The sequence below is a fragment of the Mesoplodon densirostris genome, chromosome 5 (genome assembly GCF_025265405.1).
Source record: "Mesoplodon densirostris isolate mMesDen1 chromosome 5, mMesDen1 primary haplotype, whole genome shotgun sequence".
Classification (NCBI taxonomy): Eukaryota; Metazoa; Chordata; class Mammalia; order Artiodactyla; family Ziphiidae; genus Mesoplodon; species Mesoplodon densirostris.
The window spans coordinates 110,704,186-110,727,914 of record NC_082665.1 but is presented as its reverse complement, the minus strand read 5'-3'; the positions used below and the strand labels follow the sequence as shown (position 1 = coordinate 110,727,914).

Genomic DNA, 23,729 nt, shown 5'->3' with positions numbered 1-23,729 from the left:
GACTAGGAATCAGAAGGCTGTAATCTAGACCCATTTCTGAAAACAACTGCTGGAAAGTTGCTGATAAGTTGGAATTGGGTGGCAGAGGCAAGGCCTGGAAATATGACTCCAAATCCAGTTGTGTCTCTCTACTGAATCATGTAGTAGATGATGCAGACAGGGATCACATTTGGAAGAGGAAAAATCCTTCACTCTGCAGGTTGTGTTCTTAACTAAGTCATGTTTCCATCAAGCTTGTCTTACTCTTAGCTCTAGGAAATAATGAGGAGAATTGGGGACGTGGAGAATGCATGGTGTGTGGCTAAAAACCACAGCACTTAGGGAAAAGGCTCTGCCATTCACTTACTCATGATGTTGCTTTCATATCTCCCCTATTGCCAAAGACCTTTCAGGAAAAGCCTATGATGGATGAGTGGTGTAAGAAGTAATGAAATGGCTGGGCTTTCCTTTACTTTTGGGAGAGTGGCTAAAATCCTTAGCATGGCCTAAGTCGTTCATGGTTTACCTCTGAAAACCCACCTTGCGTCATGCTTCTCCCTCAGCCTCTGAGCTCTGACCACACTGGCCTTCTTTCAGTTCCTCAAATCAGCATGCTCTACTGTCTGAGATGGCCAAACTCCACTCACTCCTCCTGCCTCAGTGAAGGAGCACTTCTTCAGGAAGGCTTTCTTGACCCCTCCGTCTAGGTCAGGTTCCTTTGTTTTAATCCTTTTAAGACAATCTTCTTTTTTTAAAAAAAACACTCTGTCCAGTTCTCTGTAGAACACAGACTTCCTGAGAGCAGGCTGCTTGTCTGTTTTTGCTCACCACCGAATATCCAGTTGCTGACCTGTGGTGGGCTCTCAATGAATATTTGGTGCATAAGTAAATAAACATTTTCTTCCTCAAACATAAGGTAATCCCTCTATGAGGGATTACCTTATGTTTGAGGAGTTAGAGGTTAAATTATGGGCATGGAGGAGTTAGAGGTTAAATTCTCTAGTTGGGGCCCATGGAAGCTATTTGTTAGTCATTATTTTAAATCAAACCAAGATAGAAAACATATACAGGAATAAAGATAAATTACATTATGGAAAAGTGTCTTTTACATACATTGTTAAGCTAAGTGACCCACAGAGTTTGATTTGGACAATTCCAGGAAAGTACACTGATGATGATGATGATTAAAGCATGGCTAGACATATACCAAACCACTTCCTCTTCCTTTGGGGCACATGGTGGCTACGTTTCCAAGCATTCTTTGCAGCTGTAGCCAAAGGACTGAGTCCCGGCCAATGGAATATGAGTAGAAAGGAAACACGTTACCCAGTCTGGCCCAAAACCATCCTCACCATCTCATGAGATCCTCAATGTTCTCTCTTCCCTCGTCTGAGAATCTAGTATGGGACCTGCAAACTCTAGGGAATGGTGGAGCCAGTGGATGGAATAAGGCAGAGACTCTACCTCCCCAAATGGAAAGCACCTGCCAAATATCTGATTTTATCAGAGAGAAATAAACTATTGTGTTAAATCACTGAGATTTGGGAGTTTATTTGCTACAGCACTCAGCACTACTTGCCCAAACTAATACACCAGGCATGGCATTAAGAAAATTATATTTTTAAAGTTATCTTCCTCCATAATATTTGAGGTGAAATCATAAGGGTAGATTTCAAATCAACTTTCTGCCCAGTTCTACTGCTCCGTTTTTTTTGGTGCTTGTAGATTCCCCAGGGCTGGACAAGATCTTAGGGCCATTTTGTCTAGCTCCTAGCCAATGCAGAAAGTAATCTTTGTCATCACAGGTCACCAATAGTCTCAGCCAAGACCCTCATAAGAGAAGGCAGGAGGACCCTTGAGATGGCTCTTCTCAGCCTGTATTGATTGTTATAAAATCGTTTCTTTTTTTTCTTTTTTTTTTTTTTTTTTGCGGTCCGCAGTCCGCTCACTGTTGTGGCCTCTCCCATTGCGGAGCACAGGCTCCGGACGCCCAGGCTCAGTGGCCATGGCTCACAGGCCCAGCCGCTCCGCGGCATGTGGGATCCTCCCGGACCGGGGCACGAACCCACGTCCCCTGCATCGGCAGGCGGACTCTCAACCACTGCGCCAGCAAGGAAGCCCTATAAAATTGTTTCTTATGCTGAACCCCAAATCTCTCCTTTGGCTTCTTCCAGTGAATTATTCTTTTAACACTTAAAGAAATGGGTTTAAAAAACCATGTGCCCCTCCTTGCCTTCTAATATAAATCCAGTTAAACATAAATTGGGAGCATGATAGAGTGGTGGAGGACAACCACAGTCACTTAAACCACAGTTGCAGAACATGCGAGAAAGTTTGAGAAAAGAAATCTAAATTCACCTGTTTTGCTGGAGTCACTTAGGAGCTGTAGAGTTACCTTCCTTACAAATGAGCTACTAAAAGTCAGATTCTTATGTGATATTTGATTATTAATGATTTGAAGTAATATATTGCCGATGCCTGGGCCTTACTTTTAAATATTCTGATTTCATTGTTCTGGAGTGGGGACTTAGCATCAGAGTTAAAAAAAATTACCTTTTTTTTTGGTTTGTTTTTTGGCTGTGTAGCTTGTGGTATCTTAGTTCCCTGACCAGGGATCGAACCCACGTCCCCTGCAGTGGAAGCCCAGAGTCCTAACCACTGGACCGCCAGGGAATTCCAATTTTTTAATGATTTGAAAGCACAGCCAGAGTTGAGAAACAGTGAGATACACTTCTATCAACTATCAATATAAATTATCCATGTAGGAATACTGCAGGGAATAAAATGTAAGATTGCTTACAAAGATTCTTGTCCAAAACAGCCCCTAAAATCAGGATGGATTCATGGACTGAAGAAAAAAAAAAAGCATCTTTTCTTGCCATGATTTTCACTCATTATCCAAGCACCCTAAATTGGAGGAGGATGATGAGTCTTGATGAGAAAGGCCTGGCTGGAGGTCAACCAAGACAAGGACTTATGTCCTGCAAAGCACTTCCAAAGGAAATTATGCCAGCAAGTCACTTTATGTATTACACAGGAGAAGCCCAGAGCTCCTTACAGACATGGGAATGTGAGTTCCAGGAGGACAGGGACCAGTGTACCTTGCTCCCGGCTCTATTCCAACATCTGCAACACCAGCCCCTAAGCACCTAAGGGTGCATGCAAATTCTTTTTATAGGTTCTTTGAATGATATTGAAGCTAGTTGGATAAGAAACTAGAAAAGCTGTCCACTCACTCATAGGAAGAAAAGAATGGCTTCTAAGAGATCTGGAATACCCCTTTGCTAATTACTAAAGCTCATATGCCCTAGATGAGCAGGCTTCACTTAAAGGGTGGTCATTCTGGCTTCAGAGCCAGAGAGTGAAATGATTGGTTACATCCCTCTTCTGGGTCTCAAATTCACTATCGGCACAATGGGAAAGGGTATCTTGAGTCCTTTATCTTGACAATCTCTTCCTTCTAGATTTCTAAATAACAAGAAACTCCTCTGTGCCTCTGACTGCTATGTGCCAGCCCCTCGGAAGCTAACAGCCACCACAGCTGGGCTCGCTCTGATGTGGACCAGTGCCCACTAGAGGGACTAGAGACACATTCACTCGCAGCCCACAGTCCTGACTTCTTCCCTTCTTCAGATGCTTCAAGATGCTGTGGCTTCTACTCTTTATAAAAATCTTCTCTTGCACCAGAAAGTGAGGGAGTTTGAAACTAAATGTAGCGTCGTCTTCATCTTCCACTCTCCACACAGCTAATACTTGAATGCAGTGCCTCATTATCCCAGAGGTCTTATTAGCAGGGTAGGGTGACTGAGCAGAGGATCCCACTTTGATTTTACCTGATTTCTGATTTCAACACACATTATGAGTGAGTGGGGAAGAGGCGGGACAGACTGATCTAAACCACTCTTGTCTGCTTTTTGCTGTTTCTCCTCTGCCTCAGAGTCAGCCAGGTAGGGTTGTTTACTTTTAGAAGAATCTGTGAACTTCTAGATGGTTTTGACTGCACTGCCTTAGAGAAGCTGGTCCTGCCAGGAACAGGAGTCCTTCAGAAGAAGAGGGAACAAGTGATTCTAAAATTCTGCCAGTGCATATCTGAATTCTTGTCTTAAAATTTTTAATAAGAGGTTGACTGAAACCCTAAACAGAAAGGTAGGATACACGGTCCCACCTCTCACCAGTGTCCAAACTGGTAAGGCCCAGCACAATCAGAGGTGGAAGTAGTGAGCTGGCCTTGGGTGGGGGGCAGAAGGGTTATCATGGTGCCACCCCCTGAGACCATAAATATTAACTGACATGTGATAAAGCCATCTGATTGGAGCTGAAATCAGGAAAGATGGAAAGCAATTCTCGAAGTGAGAATGATTCCAAGTATTCTAGCCCTTCCCTATTAAACAGAATCTTGAAGGACGTTAAATTGTCAGCTCCTATCCTGCCCTAAAAACTCTGAGGATATACATGATCATACTGGGCACAGTGCTTGGGCTGTGGGAACAGAACAAGGGGAAGGTAGTGGGAAGAGAGCCCAGTGTAGGAGCAAAAGCAGGGTGCTCAGGCTCAGAAGACGTGGGGTCTGTCTGATCTAAAGCTTATCCATGCAGTCCACGCTGATGATGCATCTACTGTGTGTCAGGCACCAGGTCATGGCAAGGGAGGTAATAGTGCCTTCAGTACAATCGGAGGACAGAAACTTTCCCTGTCCTCTAAGAGTGGGCTGCAGACAAGCAGAGCCCAAATCCAGAGTAAAAAATAGTAGGTGCTATGAACTGCACACATTGGCAGGACAAAACTGTCTCGAGAGGCCAGGGAGGCTCCATGGAGGAAGTGAAAAGTCAACTGAGATCTGAAGGATGGCAGAGAGTATTCTAGGCAGACAAAGATTATGCACCAAAGGCTGTGGGTGGACCAACCATGGTGCAACTGGAAAACTCAAAGTATCTGAAAGTAACCCAATGCGGTCAGAGTGGAGAGTGAAGGGATGAGGCTGGAGAGATACAAAAAGTCTGCCTTATCTCAGCCACCTCTTTGGGCAGCTGACTCATTCAACACATGTGTCATCGGCTCAAGGCCAGTGACAAAAGGTCCCATAAACAAGGGCACATTTAAATACGTTAAGAAGCTTTGCATTTATATACAGAATAACTAGGGACAGGGAGCACTGGGGAGAACTGATTGAAGGGCTTGAAATAAAGGAGCAACATGATGAGGTTTGAATTTCAGAAAGATCATTCATTCTTCCATTAAGAAGATATTCTGGAGTAGGCGGCAAGCCCATGAATCTAGGTGGCAAAGGCGCCAGAAGGAGCAGAGAGTAGACAGGCACTCATTTGTCTCAGATGTAGGGCCTTCATCTGCAGAAGGAGGCTATTGTTGAGAGGTGATGTGTGGCCTCTCGGGTCCTCCCACGCTGAGGCCTACGCTCCATGACAGCTGACAGATCACACGGTGCAGGAAAGGCCAAAGATTAGTCACCTGCTTGCTATGATGATTTGGGGTGAAGGTGGATATTCTGACTTGCTGAGTGGGATTATTAATTTTTTCTTACTTTAAAAGTCATATAAATATAAAGCTTCTGAAGTGTGTTTTTTCTTCTTTAAGGTTTTTCTATTGTGGTCAATTAAATTGGGCAAACCAATGAAACCCACTGCAGCTCACTGAAATAAGAAAAACTGTCTAAGCTGAATGCTAACTTTTCAAATTTTTATATGTATACACATGTATACTCATTTAAAAATCAAATTGGCACAGAAGGATATAAAGTGAAAAATAAAACTCCATCCCAGAGGTAACCACCCCAAAATTGATGATAACTACAATTTTTCTATGCCTGTACATAAATGGGTGGTTGTGTGCACGCATGCACACATGCGCACACACACACACACACACACATACATTCACACATAAACACCCTTTTAAAAAGTTTCTCTTTAAACACAAATGAGATCTTTTATGTACTGTTCTGCTCCTTGTTTTTTCTTTAAGGAGTTTTTCTTGGGTGTCTTTTATAGCACATATAGATTTACCATGTTTAAGTCTCCATGTTGTCGTATGAATTTGCCGTATCTTATTTATTTTGTAATTTTATTTAACTAGTCTCTACAACGTTACAAACAATGCCACAATGTATATTTCTGAACAGGTACTGCTGTGCCCTTGTGCAAATCAAACAGCATACTGTTTGAAATTAAATCATAGTCTCGAAATATGGGTATAATTAAAATTTTGAAAGATAGTACCAAATTTTGTTTCCAAAAGATTGTATAAATTTGTACTCTAATCAAAAACACACAAGAGTACCTGTTTCCCTCAGCTTTGCCAAAAGCAGGTATTAAACTTGTAAATCGTGGTCATTTTGATGAGGGGAAAATGGTATTTTAAACTACATTTCTTTAAATAAAATAAGGCTGAACATCCTTTCATAGGTTTAGCAGCTATTTTTATTGTCTCTTTTGTGAATTGCCTGTTGATGTCCTTACTCTTTTTGTCTAATGGATGATGCTTTTTAAATCAATTTTCATGTGATCTTTATATAAAACCAAAACTATTTGTTCCACTGTTTATTATTTTTGTTCACATGAATAAGTCACTGAACCACAGTTTCCAAATGCGTGAGGATTAAATGAGATAATGGATATGAAAGCATATTGAGAAGTATAAAGCACTACAGACAGATAATTCTTAGACTTTACAAGATTTCTTCACTGGAGTGCTCCAAATCATTGCACACATATAATCTAGCCACACAATGGGACACAATGAGATGTGTTTACTGCCATAAAATAAAGACACCCTTTAAAGGGATGGGCACGTCAAATGCTCCACGGGAGCCCCTTAGTCAGCGGCAGAGCCAAGCAGGTCCAACTTTCCTGATTTCCAGTTCAATGTACTTTCCACTAAGCCAGACGTGTTATAATAACTGTTAAAAAACAACAAAAACCCCCGACTCTCTATGGATGAGGTAACATATTAGGTGAAATAACCATTGATGTTGGAGGGACCACAAACTGGGAGGATTAGCCACGCCCTACTGCGATGAGCCAGCCAGCAGAGTAGCGGCCACTAAAACTGAGAAGGAGCGCCAAAGACTCATGATGTCACACTTAGAGTCAGTATCGGTTAGACCCTGAGTCATTCTGGTCTATACAGTGTGAGAGAACTTGCAAAAACAATTGAGAAGAGGGCTGGCAAGATTCACAGGAAGTGACTAAAAGGTCTGGAAATCAGGGGCTGTGCAGTGGAGAATCATTCATCCAGTACACGATCATTTACGCCACAGCTGTCCCTATAGCACTTATGCATATGGCTTTGTGTTCAGTGATCTCATCTTTGTTCAGTTCAGTCCAACCCAGCAGTCAAGGAACGTCTGAGTGCTTACTATAGGACACATGAGGAACAAGATAACATCTCTGCCCTTGGGGAGAGTTTATAGAGAATGGGGTACATGAGAAATACATGGGTCATTGAAACACAATCTTCTAAGTGGTATGGTAGAGGTAAAGCAGAAAATGCTACCACAGTGCACTGGGGAGGACAAGGTACAAGGACCACACTTTTATTGATGTCTAAATTGAGGTCTTAAGGAGGATAATTCTTGGCTAGGTGATGAAGATGGAAGTGAGAGGGTCACGTATTCCAAGAATGGAAAGTATTTGCTCAGCCACAGAGGTAAGAGAAAGTCTCCCTGTTTCAGAAGACTGTGTGTGTGTGTGTGTGTGTGCGCGCGTGTGCGTGCATGCACACACATGGGCATGTGTATGTGGGTGCATGTGGCTATGGGCTTTTTATATGACACTCTGAGCAGTGTGAACTTTATCGTGAAGGCAGTGAAAAGTCACTGAAGGATTTCTGAAGGTAGATATAAAGGAAGCTAAAGTATTATATCAGAATTTGGTGAGTGATGGATAAGAGGAGACAGTGAAACAAGGGCAGGAATCAGGACAGCTCCTGTGCCTTTAATCAGGGAACACAAGTGGTGTCATTCACCATGGAGGAACGCAGGAAAGAGCTTTTTTAAAAGGGAAAATCGTGTGTTCTGTTTTGAAAGTGTTGAATTTGTGGGCCTAGAAGCCAATTTATGAAGACTGGTAAGCGGATAGATACATCCTCTGGAGCTCAGAGGGAGCTCTCAACTGCAGATCTTGGCCAGAGAGCTTTCAGCACATAGATGATATTTGTGGTCACGGGAGCCGATCACTTAGCAGAGCGTGGAGTGAGACCAGAAGGGGGATTAGGGCAGAACTCAGAAAAACATCGAAATAAGGAAGGAGGAAGGAAAAGGAAATCTGTTAAAAAAGAGTGGGAGCTGTGAGTAGAGAGGTAGAAGGAGAACCCAGAGTGGATGGTGTCACAGAAGCCAAATGAAGAACACGTTTCGAGGAGATGGTGTCAACAGCTTTAAATGGTGAACAGGGTTCAAGCGAGATAAGTACAGAGCAGTCCCCAGCATATTTAGCATCAAAGAGGTCACTGGTGGTGCTGAGGAGTGCAGTGTAAGTGGAGAGGTGGGGACGGAAGCCAGATTGCAGGGGGTGAGTAGTGAGTAAGAGGTGAGAGAGCAGAGAGAACAAAGCTTAGATGTGTGTGTGTGCATGCACCTGCACGCACACACATGCACATATTTATTTCTAGGCAATTTTATTACATGTATACATGTAATATGTCCACCACCACAGCCAAGATACAGGATGGCTCCCTCACCATAAGGATCCCTTCCATTGCCCTTTTATAACCACATCCACTCCTACCCATCCTTAACCCTTGAGTTCTCCCCTCAACTGTAACCCTTGGCAAATGGTGATCTGTTCACTGTATCTAGCACCCTCTCAAGAATATTATATAAGTAGAATTATGCAATATGCAACCTTTTGGGATTAGCTTTTTCCACTCAGCATAATTCTCTTGAGATTCATCCAAGTTGTGGTGTGTATCAGTAATTCATTCCTTTTTTATTGCTGAATAGTATTCCTGGGTAAGAATATACCACCTGTTGAAGGACATCTGGGTTGTTTCTAGTTTGGAGCTATTATAGATATAGCTGCTATGAACAGATTTTTGAATAAACACGTCTTCATTTCTCTGGAATAAATGCCCAGAAGTCAACTGCTGGCGTATATGGTAGTTATATGTTTAATTTTTAAAGGAACTTCCAAAGTGTTTTCCAGCATGGCTATACCATTTTACATTCCCACCAGCAAGGTATGAGTGATCCAGTTTATTCACATCCTTTCCTGCATACTATCATCATTGGCCATTAGGGAAATACACATTAAAACTATAATGAGGGGCTTCCATGGTGGCGCAGGGGTTGAGAATCTGCCTGCTAATGCAGGGGACACGGGTTCGAGCCCTGGTCTGGGAGGATCCCACATGCCGCAGAGCAACTAGGCCCGTGAGCCACAACTACTGAGCCTGCGTGTCTGGAGCTTGTGCTCCGCAACAAGATAGGCCGCAATAGTGAGAGGCCTGCGCACCGCGATGAAGAGTGGCTCCCGCTTGCCACAACTGGAGAAAGCCCTTGCACAGAAACGAAGACCCAACACAGCCAAAAATAAATTAATTAATTAATAAACTCCTACCCCCAACATCTTCTTTAAAAAAAGAAAAAAATAACTATAATGAAATATCACTATACACTTAGAATGGCTAAAATGAAAAACAGTAACAACACCATCCAGGTACCTATTTGAGACATGACAGCATACTGATGGTACTTAGATGCCTGGGAGGAAATGAGAGTGACTACAGAGAGAACTGAGGGAGAAAAGGAGCCAAGAAAAGCTAAACAATTTAGGGACATGCAAGAAGGAGCAAGACAGCGAACCTGAGAAGTAGATAAATAGAAAAATCAGAAAGCTGGAGATGTCAAGGGAGCTGGGAGGATAGCTTTTTAAAGATGAAATGTCCATCCCACCCCCTGCTGAGATATCACGTCAGATGAACACTGACTTTGATCTATGGTTCTGGCAATGTGGAAGTCACAAGTCACAGATGTCCTCAGCCAGGGTAGTGGAGGTAGGAGTGCTGGGGAGAAAAGCCAGAATGTGAGCTAAGGAAAAGGAGGCAGCATGTGTAATGAAAAATCTTCTAGAGTCTGGCTTTGGGGAGGAGATAATGCAACAGCTAGAGAGAGCTGTGTAGGCAATGGGGGCGGGGGGTGGCAGGGAGGGGATCTACGTCATGCTAGAACACAACTGGATGCTAATGAGAAGAACCCAATCAAGGACCCAATCAAGGACAGGATCCAGGATGAAGAACAGATGAACAATGGAGTGAGGGCCCTCTCAAGATGAAGGAAACGGGATCAGAATACATTTATGCCAATTGGTGTTTGTTTGATAATCTGACGAGCTCTTCTGCTTGTTGTAACAGAAGGAACAGAGAGGACAGGCACAAATTTGACAGCAGAAGCTGAGGGAGTGTCTTCTGGTGGCTTCCATTGCCACTGCGGAGAATGAAGCAGTCATCTCTTAAGGAGGGGGGAGTGGGGATGGGGTGCAGTCAGATACTGGGGGGTAGAGTAGAGAATGTAGGTAACAGCTGAGAGCAGCATGTAAGAATGTAGGCTGTGAGTGGGGTTAAGGTGGGTCACAATTTATTCTGCTATCAACATGCCTGGATGTGTGCTTTTCTCCAGCAACATCCAGCCACTTTGGTGAGCAAAAGACAAGTGGTTGAGTTCATCCAGATTACAGTATCGCCAGGAAAGAGTGACAGGAGAGAAAAGCAAAGGATTGAAGGAAGACATTATGATGTAAATTTCTATGGTATACTTACAATCTATTTTCCAGAGGAGGTATGGTATGATAAATGTCTTCAGGGTGCATCTCAGCAACAACAGATAGCATTTATTAAACACCTATTAGGAGGCAGGCACCGTGCTTGGCACTTACATGAACTCATTTAACCTTCCCAGGGGCCCAAAACTGTAAGTACTATCAACCTCCTTTCATAGCCTTGCTTTAGAGAACTAAATAACCTTGACCCATCGCAAAGTAAGAGTAGTAAAGTCTGGGTTCAAACAAATTTCTCTTTGATTCAGTCTGAGTTCTGTGCATTGCCTTGCAGCCTTCAGTTCAGGTACATGGAGACTGAGCCAAGTGACAAAAATGGTCCCGAATGTCACAAGATACTGAATTTGGATTTTTCATCTTGGTATGTCCTGATGTGAATTTGCAGTTGCAGGTGCAGCTCAGTACCCTTTAACTAAAAAAGGCATTAACTGCTATTGTCATAGTATTTCCATGCAGGGCACATGAATAACTCTGCTACTCTTTAAAGAAGACAGGTATACCATGTGGGCTGTGGATGCAAGCATGTCGGGGCTTTATGGACAAACAGGTCCTTTCCTGTGTTCGACTTTCATGTTGGGAAGACCGGTCGAGGTCATTTTCTCCACGGCCCCTTCCTTGACAAGAGTCGTCTCTGATGAGTGATCATCTAGAACCTGCTCCTTTCCTTCCAGTGGCAGGATGCTCCTGTTTGACATGCTGTGTTCAGTCTCTTTGGGGATCTCTCAGGTATCTGCCTTCCTTTTTATGCAGTATATGTTGCTGAGGGCTGAACATGACCCAGGAATGGCAGTAGCCGTTGTCTCAAAAAGTTCTATCTGATATTCACAAAACCCTGAAAAATATTGTTATAGCAATTTTACATGAAGAAGAAAGTGAAAACCCTGTTTACCTCTCCCAGTGAGTTCTATCCCATGAATACACACAGGACCAATCTAACAGCTCTTTCACCCAAAAGCTCTCCAGTGCTGTCACAGTCAGGGTCCAGATGCATGCTTTAAATACAACTTGAAAATGAGGTTGCTTAATCTCCTTTGAAGGGGTGAGCATTGCTTAACAGCTGGAAGTGTCTCCTCCATTACTGGAATTGGCTGCGCAGTATGGTGGTTACTGGAATGGGCTTTATGGCTGGGACACTTAATCAAATGTGGAAAATTTCAGGAGCATTCTGAAAGAAAGAGTGGGTCCCATTTGATAAGGACATGAACCCAGAAACAGAATGGTGTGATGAGAAGGCTCCCCGGGCAATGGTGAGGTGGGATAGATGTGGAGTGATGGTGGTGAGGTCAGAGAGGCAGTGAGGAGGAGGTTTTTCACGAGAAGGGAGAAACAGGTAGAAGCATTGGACTTTTACTGCAAGTCCAGACTAAGCATAAGCTTGGGCTTCTGGACGACTGCGTCCGGGTGGCTGGGGAAACTGGCTGGAGACTAGGAGTCCCGAGCTTGAGCTCTTCCCCTGACCCCATAACTTACTTGTTTGGGATCATCACTCTTTTCACTGAAGTCTCACTTCTCCCACTTGTGTTTAAGAATTTGGATACAAAATGAACCTGTTGCTGGGAACCTTTAAAGAGGTTCCATTTGCTGTCTCAGTTCTGGTCCTCACAGACCACCCATTCCCCCAAGTTACCGCAGATTCATTTTGGACAGAGAGGCTACAATGCTCCAAAGAAATGCTGCTCTAATGCAGCTCCTAGAAACCCAAAGGATTGCTTTCAAATTTACCAAAAGCCTTTGAATCTGAGTAACACCTCCGGCAAGGGTATAGAAATCAAAGCTCTCCCTCCCCACCAAAGCATTTAAAAATACATTCTACCCAGGCAGAAACCAAGGAAGAGATAACCAACTAACCGATGCTCTGTTTAAATGACAAAGTTTAGAGCCACAATGTCTTACATTCAAATCTTCTGACCGGCTCTGCATTCTTGAGTAAATCCCTTAAAACCTTCTGAGTCTTGACTTCCTCATATTAAAAAACAACAACAACAACAAAACATACACACAAAAACAAAACCTGTACACCAAGCTCAAATTTAGATTGGAAATGTTTTATAAACTGGAAAGCACTAGGTATTATTATTATTGTTCCTTAATTCTAAACAATTAATGGACATCACCTATACCAAGACAGTGCTGACTGCTAAAGGTGCAAAGAAATAAGTAAGTTACCCCTGGATGGAGATGAAACATGTACTTTAATGTAAGTTAGAAAATGATAAGTGTCGTAAATCTCGTTTTACTTCTTATTAAAACAGATTGAAGAGAACAAGATCTAATATGCAATTTTACTTTATTCCAGTAGAATTGGGCGATGGGTTATAAAATTTTCCTTCAACTTTAAAACACGTATTATTACTCAGAATCTTCTTTTTTGTTGTTGTTATGTATTTGTCTTTTAAATCAAGTTCTACATATCCCAAGAGGTCAATTTCTTTACACAAGGCAATGGAAATTCTAAGTACTACACTGAAAGAATGATATTGATATGCTGGACGAATCCATTAGAAAGTGGTCAGGATGGAGAATTTCAACATTCATTCAACACATGAATGGAGAAGAAGAGAAGATTTAGATGGACTTGAGAACTTTCTTCAAATACCTAAAAGGCTTTCAGATGGAAGATGTATTAGCTGTCTACTTTGTGGACAGATGAGTAGCTGTTGTAAGGAAACAGACTTCCGTCTAAAACAAGAAGTAACCTTATAACCTTTAGAGAATTCAACAAAGGAAAAAGCTGCCTTGAGAGCTAGTAAATTTCCCATCACTGGAACTACGCTTATTTAAAAAAAATAAAATGATAAATCCATTGCAAAACAACTTTGCAAACTCCACAGCAAAAAGACTTCTTTTGAAAAGTGAGTAAGCACACCTCTGTTTCTTTCTTTCATAAACTGTTCACTTGCCTAACTGGCACAAAATGAAAGTAGACCTCCATAGGCCAAGACCCACCCAGAGAAAGAGAACCAAATGGCACACTTGATGAGTTTGAAGGGGCCTTTTATGTACTACTCAAGTGAGCCTCTGCCATCATTGGATCCCTGTGCTCCATCCTACATTGATCCACAACCCTTCCTGATTTTCTGCTGTCATTTGTACTAAATGCAATAACTTATTGTCTATAAAGTCTGCTTTACAATCTGATTTTACTCATCAAGGGAATGTGTCTGCAGTATGTACTTTCTCCAACATCCCTATCTCTTGACAACGTTATCAACAGGTACTTTTTCAGAAAGGGAGGTGGCAAATTACTTCAAACTGCATGAATTTCTATAAGTGCAATAACATTCCTCAATTTTTAAAGGGCATCTTTTTTTTTTTCTTTTAAAGTTGTCATTTGAATTCAAACTCTTTGGAAAACATGCGTAATAATCTTAATGATCCCACTGAGCAGTTTAAATTCAAATTGTGGAGCATCTGAAACACCATGCTGGCAGCACTTTCCATAAATTACTTTCAAATTCAATACACACACACACACACACACACACACACACAATTTAACCAGTATCACACTCAAAAATATTTAAATTACAGTTTCTCTTTTCTAGTCCCATTTAAATTGTTATTTGGTTGATAAATTAGTGTCATACTATCTGCTTATAAATTTCCAAATTAATTTTCAAGAAAATAATTTTGTGGTAGGCATAAATTTTTATTTGCCCTCAGGATAAATGGAACTTTGCTTTGTGGTAGGGTTCCTGGCTTTGGTGTGAGCTTGTGCTTGTGCTTGTATGCACACATGGGTGGGTATCTTGGTGTTTGGTATATCAAGTCCAGTTTACTCATTTACCTTGCAATTCACTCTGTACACTATCATTTTTAGGAAATGCTGGGAGACAATCAAAAAGGCCACTTTTGCTAGAGAGACTGCTCAACCTAGATTCTTTATAATGAGCTCCTATCTACAGCAGAATTGAACTAATTACATCTTGAGAATTTAATGATTAAAGGAAACTCTTAGATACATGAGAGAAAAACCTCATTTTTGCTTTATTTCTAGTATCTTTGAAATTAATATTTGTTCACAAAGCTTGCCAGTAACATTTCAGAAACCAGGAAATATATATAAGTGAGCTGGGAAATATTCTGTTTGTAATATATGGTCGAAATAAAGCAATACAAAATGTGGGCATTGTGCAGCAGAATTCCAAGCTTGTGCAATTGACACATTTAATCACAACTTGGCTATGAGGAAAAATTTCCCCATAATTTTGAAAATATGGGTGTTCTTTGGCACTGAATAGCACTGAAATCCATCCCCTTCCTGTGCAACACAGTTGCAATGTTTGATACCACTCAAATTATCAATGAAACAGTAATGATTAGATACTTGGGAATAATTAGAATTTTAAAGACTGATTAAAGGCTGTTTTGATGTGTTAACAGCCCCTAATGAAAGATACAATTCACTGACTGAAGAAGAGAACAGTCATACAAGTACAACACTCTAAACTGCAAATGTTGGGCAAAGACTGGTTAAAATAGAGGATCTACTCTATTAGTATGTTAGTATTTAGAAGCTATCTCATAAAGTTGTTTATTTTTCTTAAAAGTGATTTTTAAAAGGCTAACTCAAATTTGTAAATTAAACTCTGCTCTACTCAAGGGCCAGCTGGAAACGTCTCCAGCGTGAGAGTCAGAGGGAAAAATCATCAGCATCATCAACAACAGATATTGACTGAATGCCAGTAGAGTATGAGGCCTGTGCTTGGAGTCTCGGGGGAGACAGAGACACATGCCATGGTAAGATATTTACAATCTAGCTGGGGAAACAGGACTGTGACATGCTTAGATAAACAGCTACAAAATTATTCCCCCAATCTTATGTGTCCCCCTTCCCTCAAAGACCCAGTATGCACTTAACATGCTACATATTTGTTTGAATGGCTATCTCCTTCAAATGGGGAACTCCCCAAGGACTCGGGGTTGTATCTTTCTAAACTTTGTAACCCTAATGCCCACTACAATATTTGAAATATAGAAGGTGCTTAGTAAATACTCAGTGGTTGGATAAATGACTGAAGATCATTTAGTCAGGCAACTGAGATGCCAAGGTAAGAAAACCAGACTCCCAGTCAGAAGATGGAAGTCAGAGCCCATTTCAGTTTCTTAGCTATATAGGCTACTTTCTCTGAGCCCTAGTTTTCTCATGTTTAATCTAGGAATAACACCTGCCTTGTGGAATTGTTGTGAGCATCAAATGAAAAACAACTATAAAGGTACTTTGGGCACATGCATTTAAGTATAAGGTATTATTATGCTAAGCAACTGGTACAGGTGGTAAATGCTAAAAGATATATAATTATCATAGCCGGACAACAGGTAGGTTATTAAGTGAAGTTGCCTAATACCATCCAATAGTAACTTAGGGAATTGGGAGTCAACTTATTCCGCCCTGAAAGCCTAATCATTCTCTTCCATGTGAAGGTAACACAAATACCTAATAATAAACCGGTTGTTATGTGATTTAGGAAGTTCACTTGGCTCTCTTTCACCTAGAAAAACTGTATTCTGGGCTTCAGTTTACTAATATGCAAAAAGTGGGGCTTGGTTAGAGAGTCTTCAAGGTCCTTTCAGGTTTCAATGGCATCATTATTGACTTCCACTCAATTCTACTAGCAAAATGGACTTAAACCGTCCAAAGGTATAGTAGCACTTTTTCATAGTTTTTAAGTACCCACTTTTTCCAAAAAGGAAGAATAGCATCAACATGGCTTTTCCATTGGTTGCTGTTACTGGTGGTCTCAGGACAAAGGAACTTGGCCTTTGTAATAAATCCAATTAAGATGCCATCAGAAGAAGGTAATGAGTCCGAGACTATCTTGTTGCGTATACAGAAAAACCCATGAACCAGAAGATATTCTTTACTTCCTCTGTTCCCACTTTCTCTGCAGAATAATACACATATAATGAATGTTCAACAAATCCTTACTTAGCAACAGGCTGGTTTCTTTTCCTTTTATCCCAGGTGTTGTAAAGGAGTTCAACATGGAAAACAAATGTTTAGAAATTGGAATTATTTTTGTGCATTCTTTTCCCCCTATCATATCCAACACTACTTTCAAGCCCTAGCTCAAATGCTGCAGCATCTGGGAGGTCTTTCTTGGTGTTGGTGCCCTCCAAACCCACCCTTTTCTGAGCTCTCATCACTGCCTGAGTCTCCCTCACAGACAGATTGTGCCTTATATTATACTTGTATATGTGTGTGGTGCTGCTTCTCTGTCTAAGGGCTCCATGAGAGCAGGGATTGCACCTCATGCTGCTCGTATCCCCCACAGCATTGTACAGCCCTCTGTACACAAAAGGTGTTCATTCGATGGCTCTCACAATCAGCAAATAGTTTATTCTTCAGTTAAAAATATTCAAGAGACATATGTTTAAATGCTTGCTTTTCCCAAGGCAATGGAGACAGTAATCCTCCCCTCCATCTCCTGGATTCTATTCCATAAAAACTCAGAAACACTCTTGAGCAAAGTCTGACAGCACAATTTCACAAAAACAACCTTCATTTTATTTTACTTTGAACTTAATTAATAGTAATGCTTAACCTACCACCTCTTAATTATATTGGCAAGTTGGTGAGGCTTATTGATCTGTGCCTGAGGAGTTAATTCCAAAAGAGACTTTGACAAAAAGTACTGTATTAGAGAACACATCGTTATTCTGGCAGCTTTTCTGGAATGACCTGCAGACACTGCCTGGCCAGACACAGGCCAGTTTGGCTTCCTGCCACTTGTGCCAATTTCCTAATGATCTAATAGGAATGCACAGCAACTCTCCAAAGAACCAAGTTTTTCTCTTTTCTCTGGTCTAAAAAATGAGGTAAGATCTAGTGGGTAAAAGTGTAACCTTAAAGGAAAATGCAGCAGGGCTATATGATGTTTTAAACATTAATAGGTCCCTATTAAGGGCCCACTAAAATTCTTTAAAGGCAACAGGATACGCAAACACCTGTTAAATATCTCAGTATGTAGCTTCTATATCTAGAAACACAGGCTATTCTAATCACCACTCCATCAACCAGGACCAATAATGCATTTACAGACCTATGGCCAAAAGGTGTAGTTCACTGTTATGGACTGAATTGTTTCCTCCTAAAATTCATGTCCAAGCCCTAACTCACAATGTGATAGTATTTGCATATGGGGCGTTTGGGAGACAATTAGGTTTAGATGAGGTAAGAGGGTGGGGTCCTCATGATGGGATTAGTGCCCTTATAAAAGCAGACACCAGAGAGCTTGCACTCTCTTTCTTTCTCCCTGTCATGTGAGGGCATAGTGAGAAGTCGACCTTCTACAAGCCAGGAAGAGGTCTCATACCAGAAACCCACCATGCTGGCAGCTTGATCTTTGATTTCCAGGCTCTAGAACTGTGAGAAATTTCTATTGTTTAAGCCACACAGTCTGTGGTATTTTGTTATGACAACCTGAACGGACTAAGTCATTCATTTAAAAAGAAATAAGTACTAAATACCTCCCAGGGTGAGAGGTATTGCTTTGGGCACTATTTTGGAAGATGTGGAGTAAGGTTTGGGCATGAATAGGAAAGAGACACAAAGAAGAACAGGAAAAAATGAGCCTGCTTCTTAAGGAGCTCACAGTCTCTATACATGCGGGTGAGACTCTCTGCATAATGTAAGGTTAAGACAAAGGTGAATGATTAAAACAAAGGTATAGATAAAAGCTCTGGGGAGTCAGAGGAGGAAATGCTTATCTTCAGCTGGAAGGACACAGGGAAGGATTCTCAAAACAGTGGTAACCAAACTGGGACCTGAGGGCTGTGAAAATAAGAGAGAGAAAAAAAAAAGCCTTGTTGATTAAAAGAAGACCTATCTGATGACAGGCCATCTGTTAACTTGAATTTATTTAAGAGAAAGGTAGAGGCTAAGATTTAGAATGAAGGAGCTCAAAGTTCTGCTCTAATCCTATGCTAATTCCTCATTTTCCAAAGCCCTTGGTTTTTTACGCCTTGATTTTGTTAATTTGTAAAAAGGAATAGTAACAGTTCTCACTCACCTGTCAGGGTAGAAAAAGAATAAATATGTGGTATTAGAAGAAACTAAGATTTACCATGTGACACACTGGTACTGGTCTCTTCCTCCACGAAGATGCTCTTGTTGAATTCCTCCTTTTTCCTCCAAATATCTCTACTCCCTTCCCTTAGTTCTTTCCTCTGAGGCCCCAGCACATTCAGTGCTATCTACTTTATGGAAAAACTATTTGTCTATTGGTTATGCTTTTATAATAGAATTTACTTAGAGTTTTTGCCTAAACTAGAATAAAAATATAAACTTTCACTTTTTTAGGGATACATTTTAGAAGGTTCAGTTTTATTTTAACTACTGTGTCCCAATGGCTTTATTGATATAAATTGCCTCAAATATCTTTTAGCATTATTAAAGAGCCCATAAAGTAAAAGTAACTTCTGTGGAAGATGTTTATAATCCAAAATAACTGATACAATTTAAAAACTCATCACATATGTGCATTTGTGATTTTCAGATTTCTTAGAGTTCTCAGTGCATCTATGCATTCATGACATCCCAAGCAAGTCTTCTCCCCTCTCCTGGCATCCTATTTTCCTGTATTGTAAATGTAGGAGACTGAATTATTAAATAATCTTCAAGTTAAAAAAATACTTTTCAAAGACCTATCAGGTATACCAGATATACCAGGCCCTTGTCACTACGAAGGGTTCAAAAAGAGTACCTGCCTTGCTGTAAAGATGATGCTAACCTCACCTGGCATCCCCTGACTCTGCAGGGAGGTGAGTAAAAGAGAGGTTCAGGAAGCAATTTTTTTTTTTTTAAGTAAGCCAGGCTATGGGAGATAATTACCATGTCCCATTCAAAGTCATCAGAACATCAGAGAACCTCCACCCTAACTCCCCGGCAATTTTCCTGTGTGTTTGACCTTGAGTACAGCAGCTCATATGAAGATTCTACAGCTGGAAGCAAGACAGCTGGCTTCACTCTCACATCCCTCCTTTCAATCTTTTACATTTACATTTCAACAGTGACTGCTCCCAGGCTCCGGAGCCAAGTTCCCTTCTTTGCTTCTTATACACACATAGAGTTCCAAACCCAAGGTATAGCAAAGGGCAAATGGTCAAAGACTCTCTCAGCAGACACTGTGATCTAGAGGGAAACCCAGTCCTTCTCCAGCCCCTCTCATCCCCAATAAATATCAGAGCAGCCATAGGCTCGCATGTTGGGACAAGAACTAAGAAAAAGAAAAAAAATGAATAAAATCTGATAACCCCCGACTCTAACATACACACACACACACACTCTCTCTCTCTCTCTAAGGATTTCAAATCAGTAAGGAAATGTGCCAGAGTCTCAAATGACTATAATACCAGTTGTAGAGGGTTAAATCCTATAAGAGCAGGAGAAACAAAAGCCTTGCATGTTCAGGAAAGGCCACATCTATTTGGGGAAGTTCCAGGAAAGCTTTTTAAGGTTGGATGACACAGATTTTCAAATGATGGAGACGAAGAAAGGTACAAGACAGACAGCAGTCTGGGCACAGAGAGAGAAGGCTAAGATAGCAATGTCTGGGAGAAGTGTCTAGTTTGGTCAAATGTTCGAAAGGAATGTGTAGGAGAGAGATGGGGATAAAAGTGAAGTATTTGGGGGACTAGTTCTTACAGAAACTGGGGCTGGAGGTACAGGCACATGGATCTCAAACCTGAGCATGCCTAAGAATCTCTCCTCAGAGCCTTGTAAAAGATGCTAATTTCCTGGCTGGCTGTGCAGGGATTCTGGGGAGTGGTCCAGAAGTTTATTTTTAATGAGGACTTCAGGGTGATTCCAAAGCCAGTGACCTCTGACACGTTTGGAGAAACCAAGTTTCCAGAGTCTCATGACTGGCCACTGCCCTTCAGACTCTTAGAGCTCTCAAACCAGTAGTGTGCAGGTAACATTGCAGAAACTGAAATGCTGGAGAATAACCGTCCTTTGGTGATGCAAGTTAGGCAAACTTCCTTTGCAGGTTTTGTAGGTGTGTCCCTGAGGCTTCGTCTGTGCAGTTATTTACTGCTCAAAGCCCCCATACCTTGAGCTTTATTCAGCCCTGTCAACCTCTGAACCCTCACTTAGCCACTGAGGTAAGAAATACCACTTTCATTCTATTTGTGAGGAAATTGAAGCTAAAAGAAATGAGGTGAATGCAGCATAGTAGCTGGCCAAGCTGGGTGTGAATGAGGTCTGACTTTAAATTCCATATTCTTTCTCATTTGCTGCTTCACATCAGGTCCCCTAAGTGAAAGACTGATATCTTACCTAGGACTCTTGAACTTATTTTCAGGTTTATTTTTAAGATCAATTTGAAAGCATAAACTCACTCTCTCTCTCTCTCTCTCTCTCCCCTCTGCCCAAATCCTTTTTCTGCCAATTGAAAATCCTATTTCATTTGTCTCTTCTGAGGGTATGGAGTAGTTCAGAAGACGCTACTAATGCAGGTTCCAAGCTGTAGCTGGGTAATTATCATTCCTTTATCCTTTAAGAGATATAAGATAAATATGAAAGAAAACGAGGAATAGACTCCTTCCCTATTTTCTTTCCATCCTTTTATCTCTAAAGTAGGAAGTTTACTGAACCACTGCCAACAATTCACTCAGCCTAATGAAGTATATAAGTAATAGGATTAAATAATCTTAAACCATTATTACAGTGGTCTGATGCTGACATTCATCCAAACTCTGGCAAACACCGAGTGGTGAGTTCATGCTTGATTTAAAAATAAACAAACTAGGGCAGTGGGAAGGTTCTAGCATAAAGTTTCAGAGGCATTTAACCTGGAAATCTGAGACTCTCCATCTTGGTTGGGGCTGAAGCAAATGCTGTCCTATTTCTAAACTCTCCAACCAAAATTTACGCAACCAACATTTTCTAGGGATGTTTCTCCGGGGCCTGTAGCCCCATATGGTTAAATCTCTTGATGTCAGTCACAAAGAAAGCAGTTCTTTGAAGGCATCATCAAGGCTCATGGTTTCTATTTCTGCCCCTGACATTAATAAACCATATAACCTCAGGCAAATCAGTCAGCTTTCTTGGGCTTTAGGTTTTCTTGGCTATGAAAATGACGTTATTGAATTTCTAAGGTTCCTCCTGGCCCTTAAAAAAGCATTCTAATTCTATGACAACAGAAATGAATATAGTTTGGGATAGGAACTGGAGGAAAAGGTTTTGTTCATCTAGGTCTCTTTCTTATTCCGGGAGGTCTACTTACAGGTGTGAGCTTTACTACCCTTATCAAGGACTGCCTTGAAGCCTGCAGGGATGTGGTGGGCAGTAATCCAAATCAGCAAAGGACTGGGTGCTATCTGGGGAAAAGGGCTAAATAAAAACCATTAGCAGAGGACAGTGCAGTAACTATTCTTCTCCCACTGAAAGCTGTGCTGTTGTATAATTACAAGGTGCTGATATAAATGCCTGTTAAAGTTAGAGGTGCTTTCCAAACCATATTCAATCCCCAAATCATTTTGCTCATGAGTTAATTATCCTTGTAAAATTTTATAGCATTCTTCACTTAGATCATTTACACTTTGAAAGGTTTACCTAGGTGTTTCATATTTTTTGTAACTTCTGTATAGGGATTTTTTTTTTCCTGTTATATTTTCTAAACTTAAATTCCTGATTTTAATGTTGGTAGGTTACTAAACTTTTCTTATTCTAATACTTTAGGTTTTCTCAGATTTTCTTAAACAATAATCTTATCATCTGTAAACATTTATACATCCTAGTCTTATAATTTTGAGTGAAAAAATCTCAGAAAGATAGGCACGATACAATGCCATTCATTTAAAATTAAGAAACACTGTATACAAACAATACTATATATATATATTTATATATTATTTATATTTACAGGTATAAATATATATTTTAGAGATATGTAGTAAAACTACAAAGAAATGCATGGATATGATAAAAAAACAATTTAGCATAGTAGCTACCTCTGTACAGGAGTCTTGAGAATGTGATTAGTGCAAGAACCTAAGGGATTTGAACTGAATTTCTAATATTTTATTTCTTAAATTGGATAATGGATACATGGAATTTCATCTTATTATGTTTTTTAGCTTTATCTGTGTTAGAAATATTATGTAATTGAAATATATATAAAACAAAGAAAGAGTCATATATATAATATATATTTATCCTTTGTTTCTAAATTTCCATTACAAAGACTAGAATGTTAAGAATAATATTGATATAATAGCAGGGATTCTGTGCATATCTAGGAAAATCTAGGAAGAAGGCTCACTATTGGTTTATTTTATTCTATTGAAATTGTACATCTTTTTTCTTCTATTTTACTTAGAGCTCATTTTGAGTTACTGCAATTGTTTCTGTTTTTAAACAAGAACGTGTGACAAATTTCATTAAATACCCTTTTGGCATCTATGGAGATGATTATCTAGTTTTTTTTAAAATTTGATATATCAATACAATGAATTATGTTAAAACATTCCTGATACTATTCTAACATTGGAATCATGGAATAACCTGGGTTGTTTTATTATGTGGCATTCAATTTGCTAATATTTCATTTAGGATTTCTGCATTTGTGAAAGTTTGATTAGCATAGAGTGTTCTTTGGGGGTGAACCTAGGTTAGGTATTATTATTCAGGGTCAGGCTAGCTTTACAAGATGATTTGGGAAGCTTATCTTCTCTTACTAAGCTCTGAAAGTTGAAATAGCACAGGAATCAGTTGTTCTTCAAAGATCTGAAAAATCCTGTTAGTGAAATTTCTTGGTTCTTTCTCAGGAGGTAGCTCTGCATTTCACCCATGTTTATGAGGTTATTTAAGTTTTCTTCCCCTGTATTTAGATATGCACAGAAAATAGCCTCTTTTACATAAAATTTTAAGTGCAATAATTTTTATATGTCTTCTATACCTATGCTAAAAGCTTCTTTTTTCATTCCTAATTTTCTGTAAATTTTGTTTCTCCCTTTTTT

The 23,729-nt window shown here is 40.4% G+C and overlaps 1 protein-coding gene across 7 annotated transcripts in view; it reads right to left on the bottom strand.

The window, feature by feature from the left end:
* The window catches only part of LPP (LIM domain containing preferred translocation partner in lipoma), a 688,691-nt gene that overhangs the window by 73,637 nt on the left and 591,325 nt on the right, over positions 1-23,729 (bottom strand). The window contains exon 10 of one of the 7 annotated variants that reach the window (XM_060099289.1): positions 10,609-11,598. The exons of the other annotated variants lie outside the window; for them this stretch is intronic. Within the exon in view, the coding sequence (XP_059955272.1) occupies positions 11,578-11,598 (21 nt within the window). The 3' untranslated portion in view covers positions 10,609-11,577. Of the gene's footprint in view, positions 1-10,608; positions 11,599-23,729 lie in introns of those variants that run through there. 7 annotated transcript variants of the gene reach the window in all.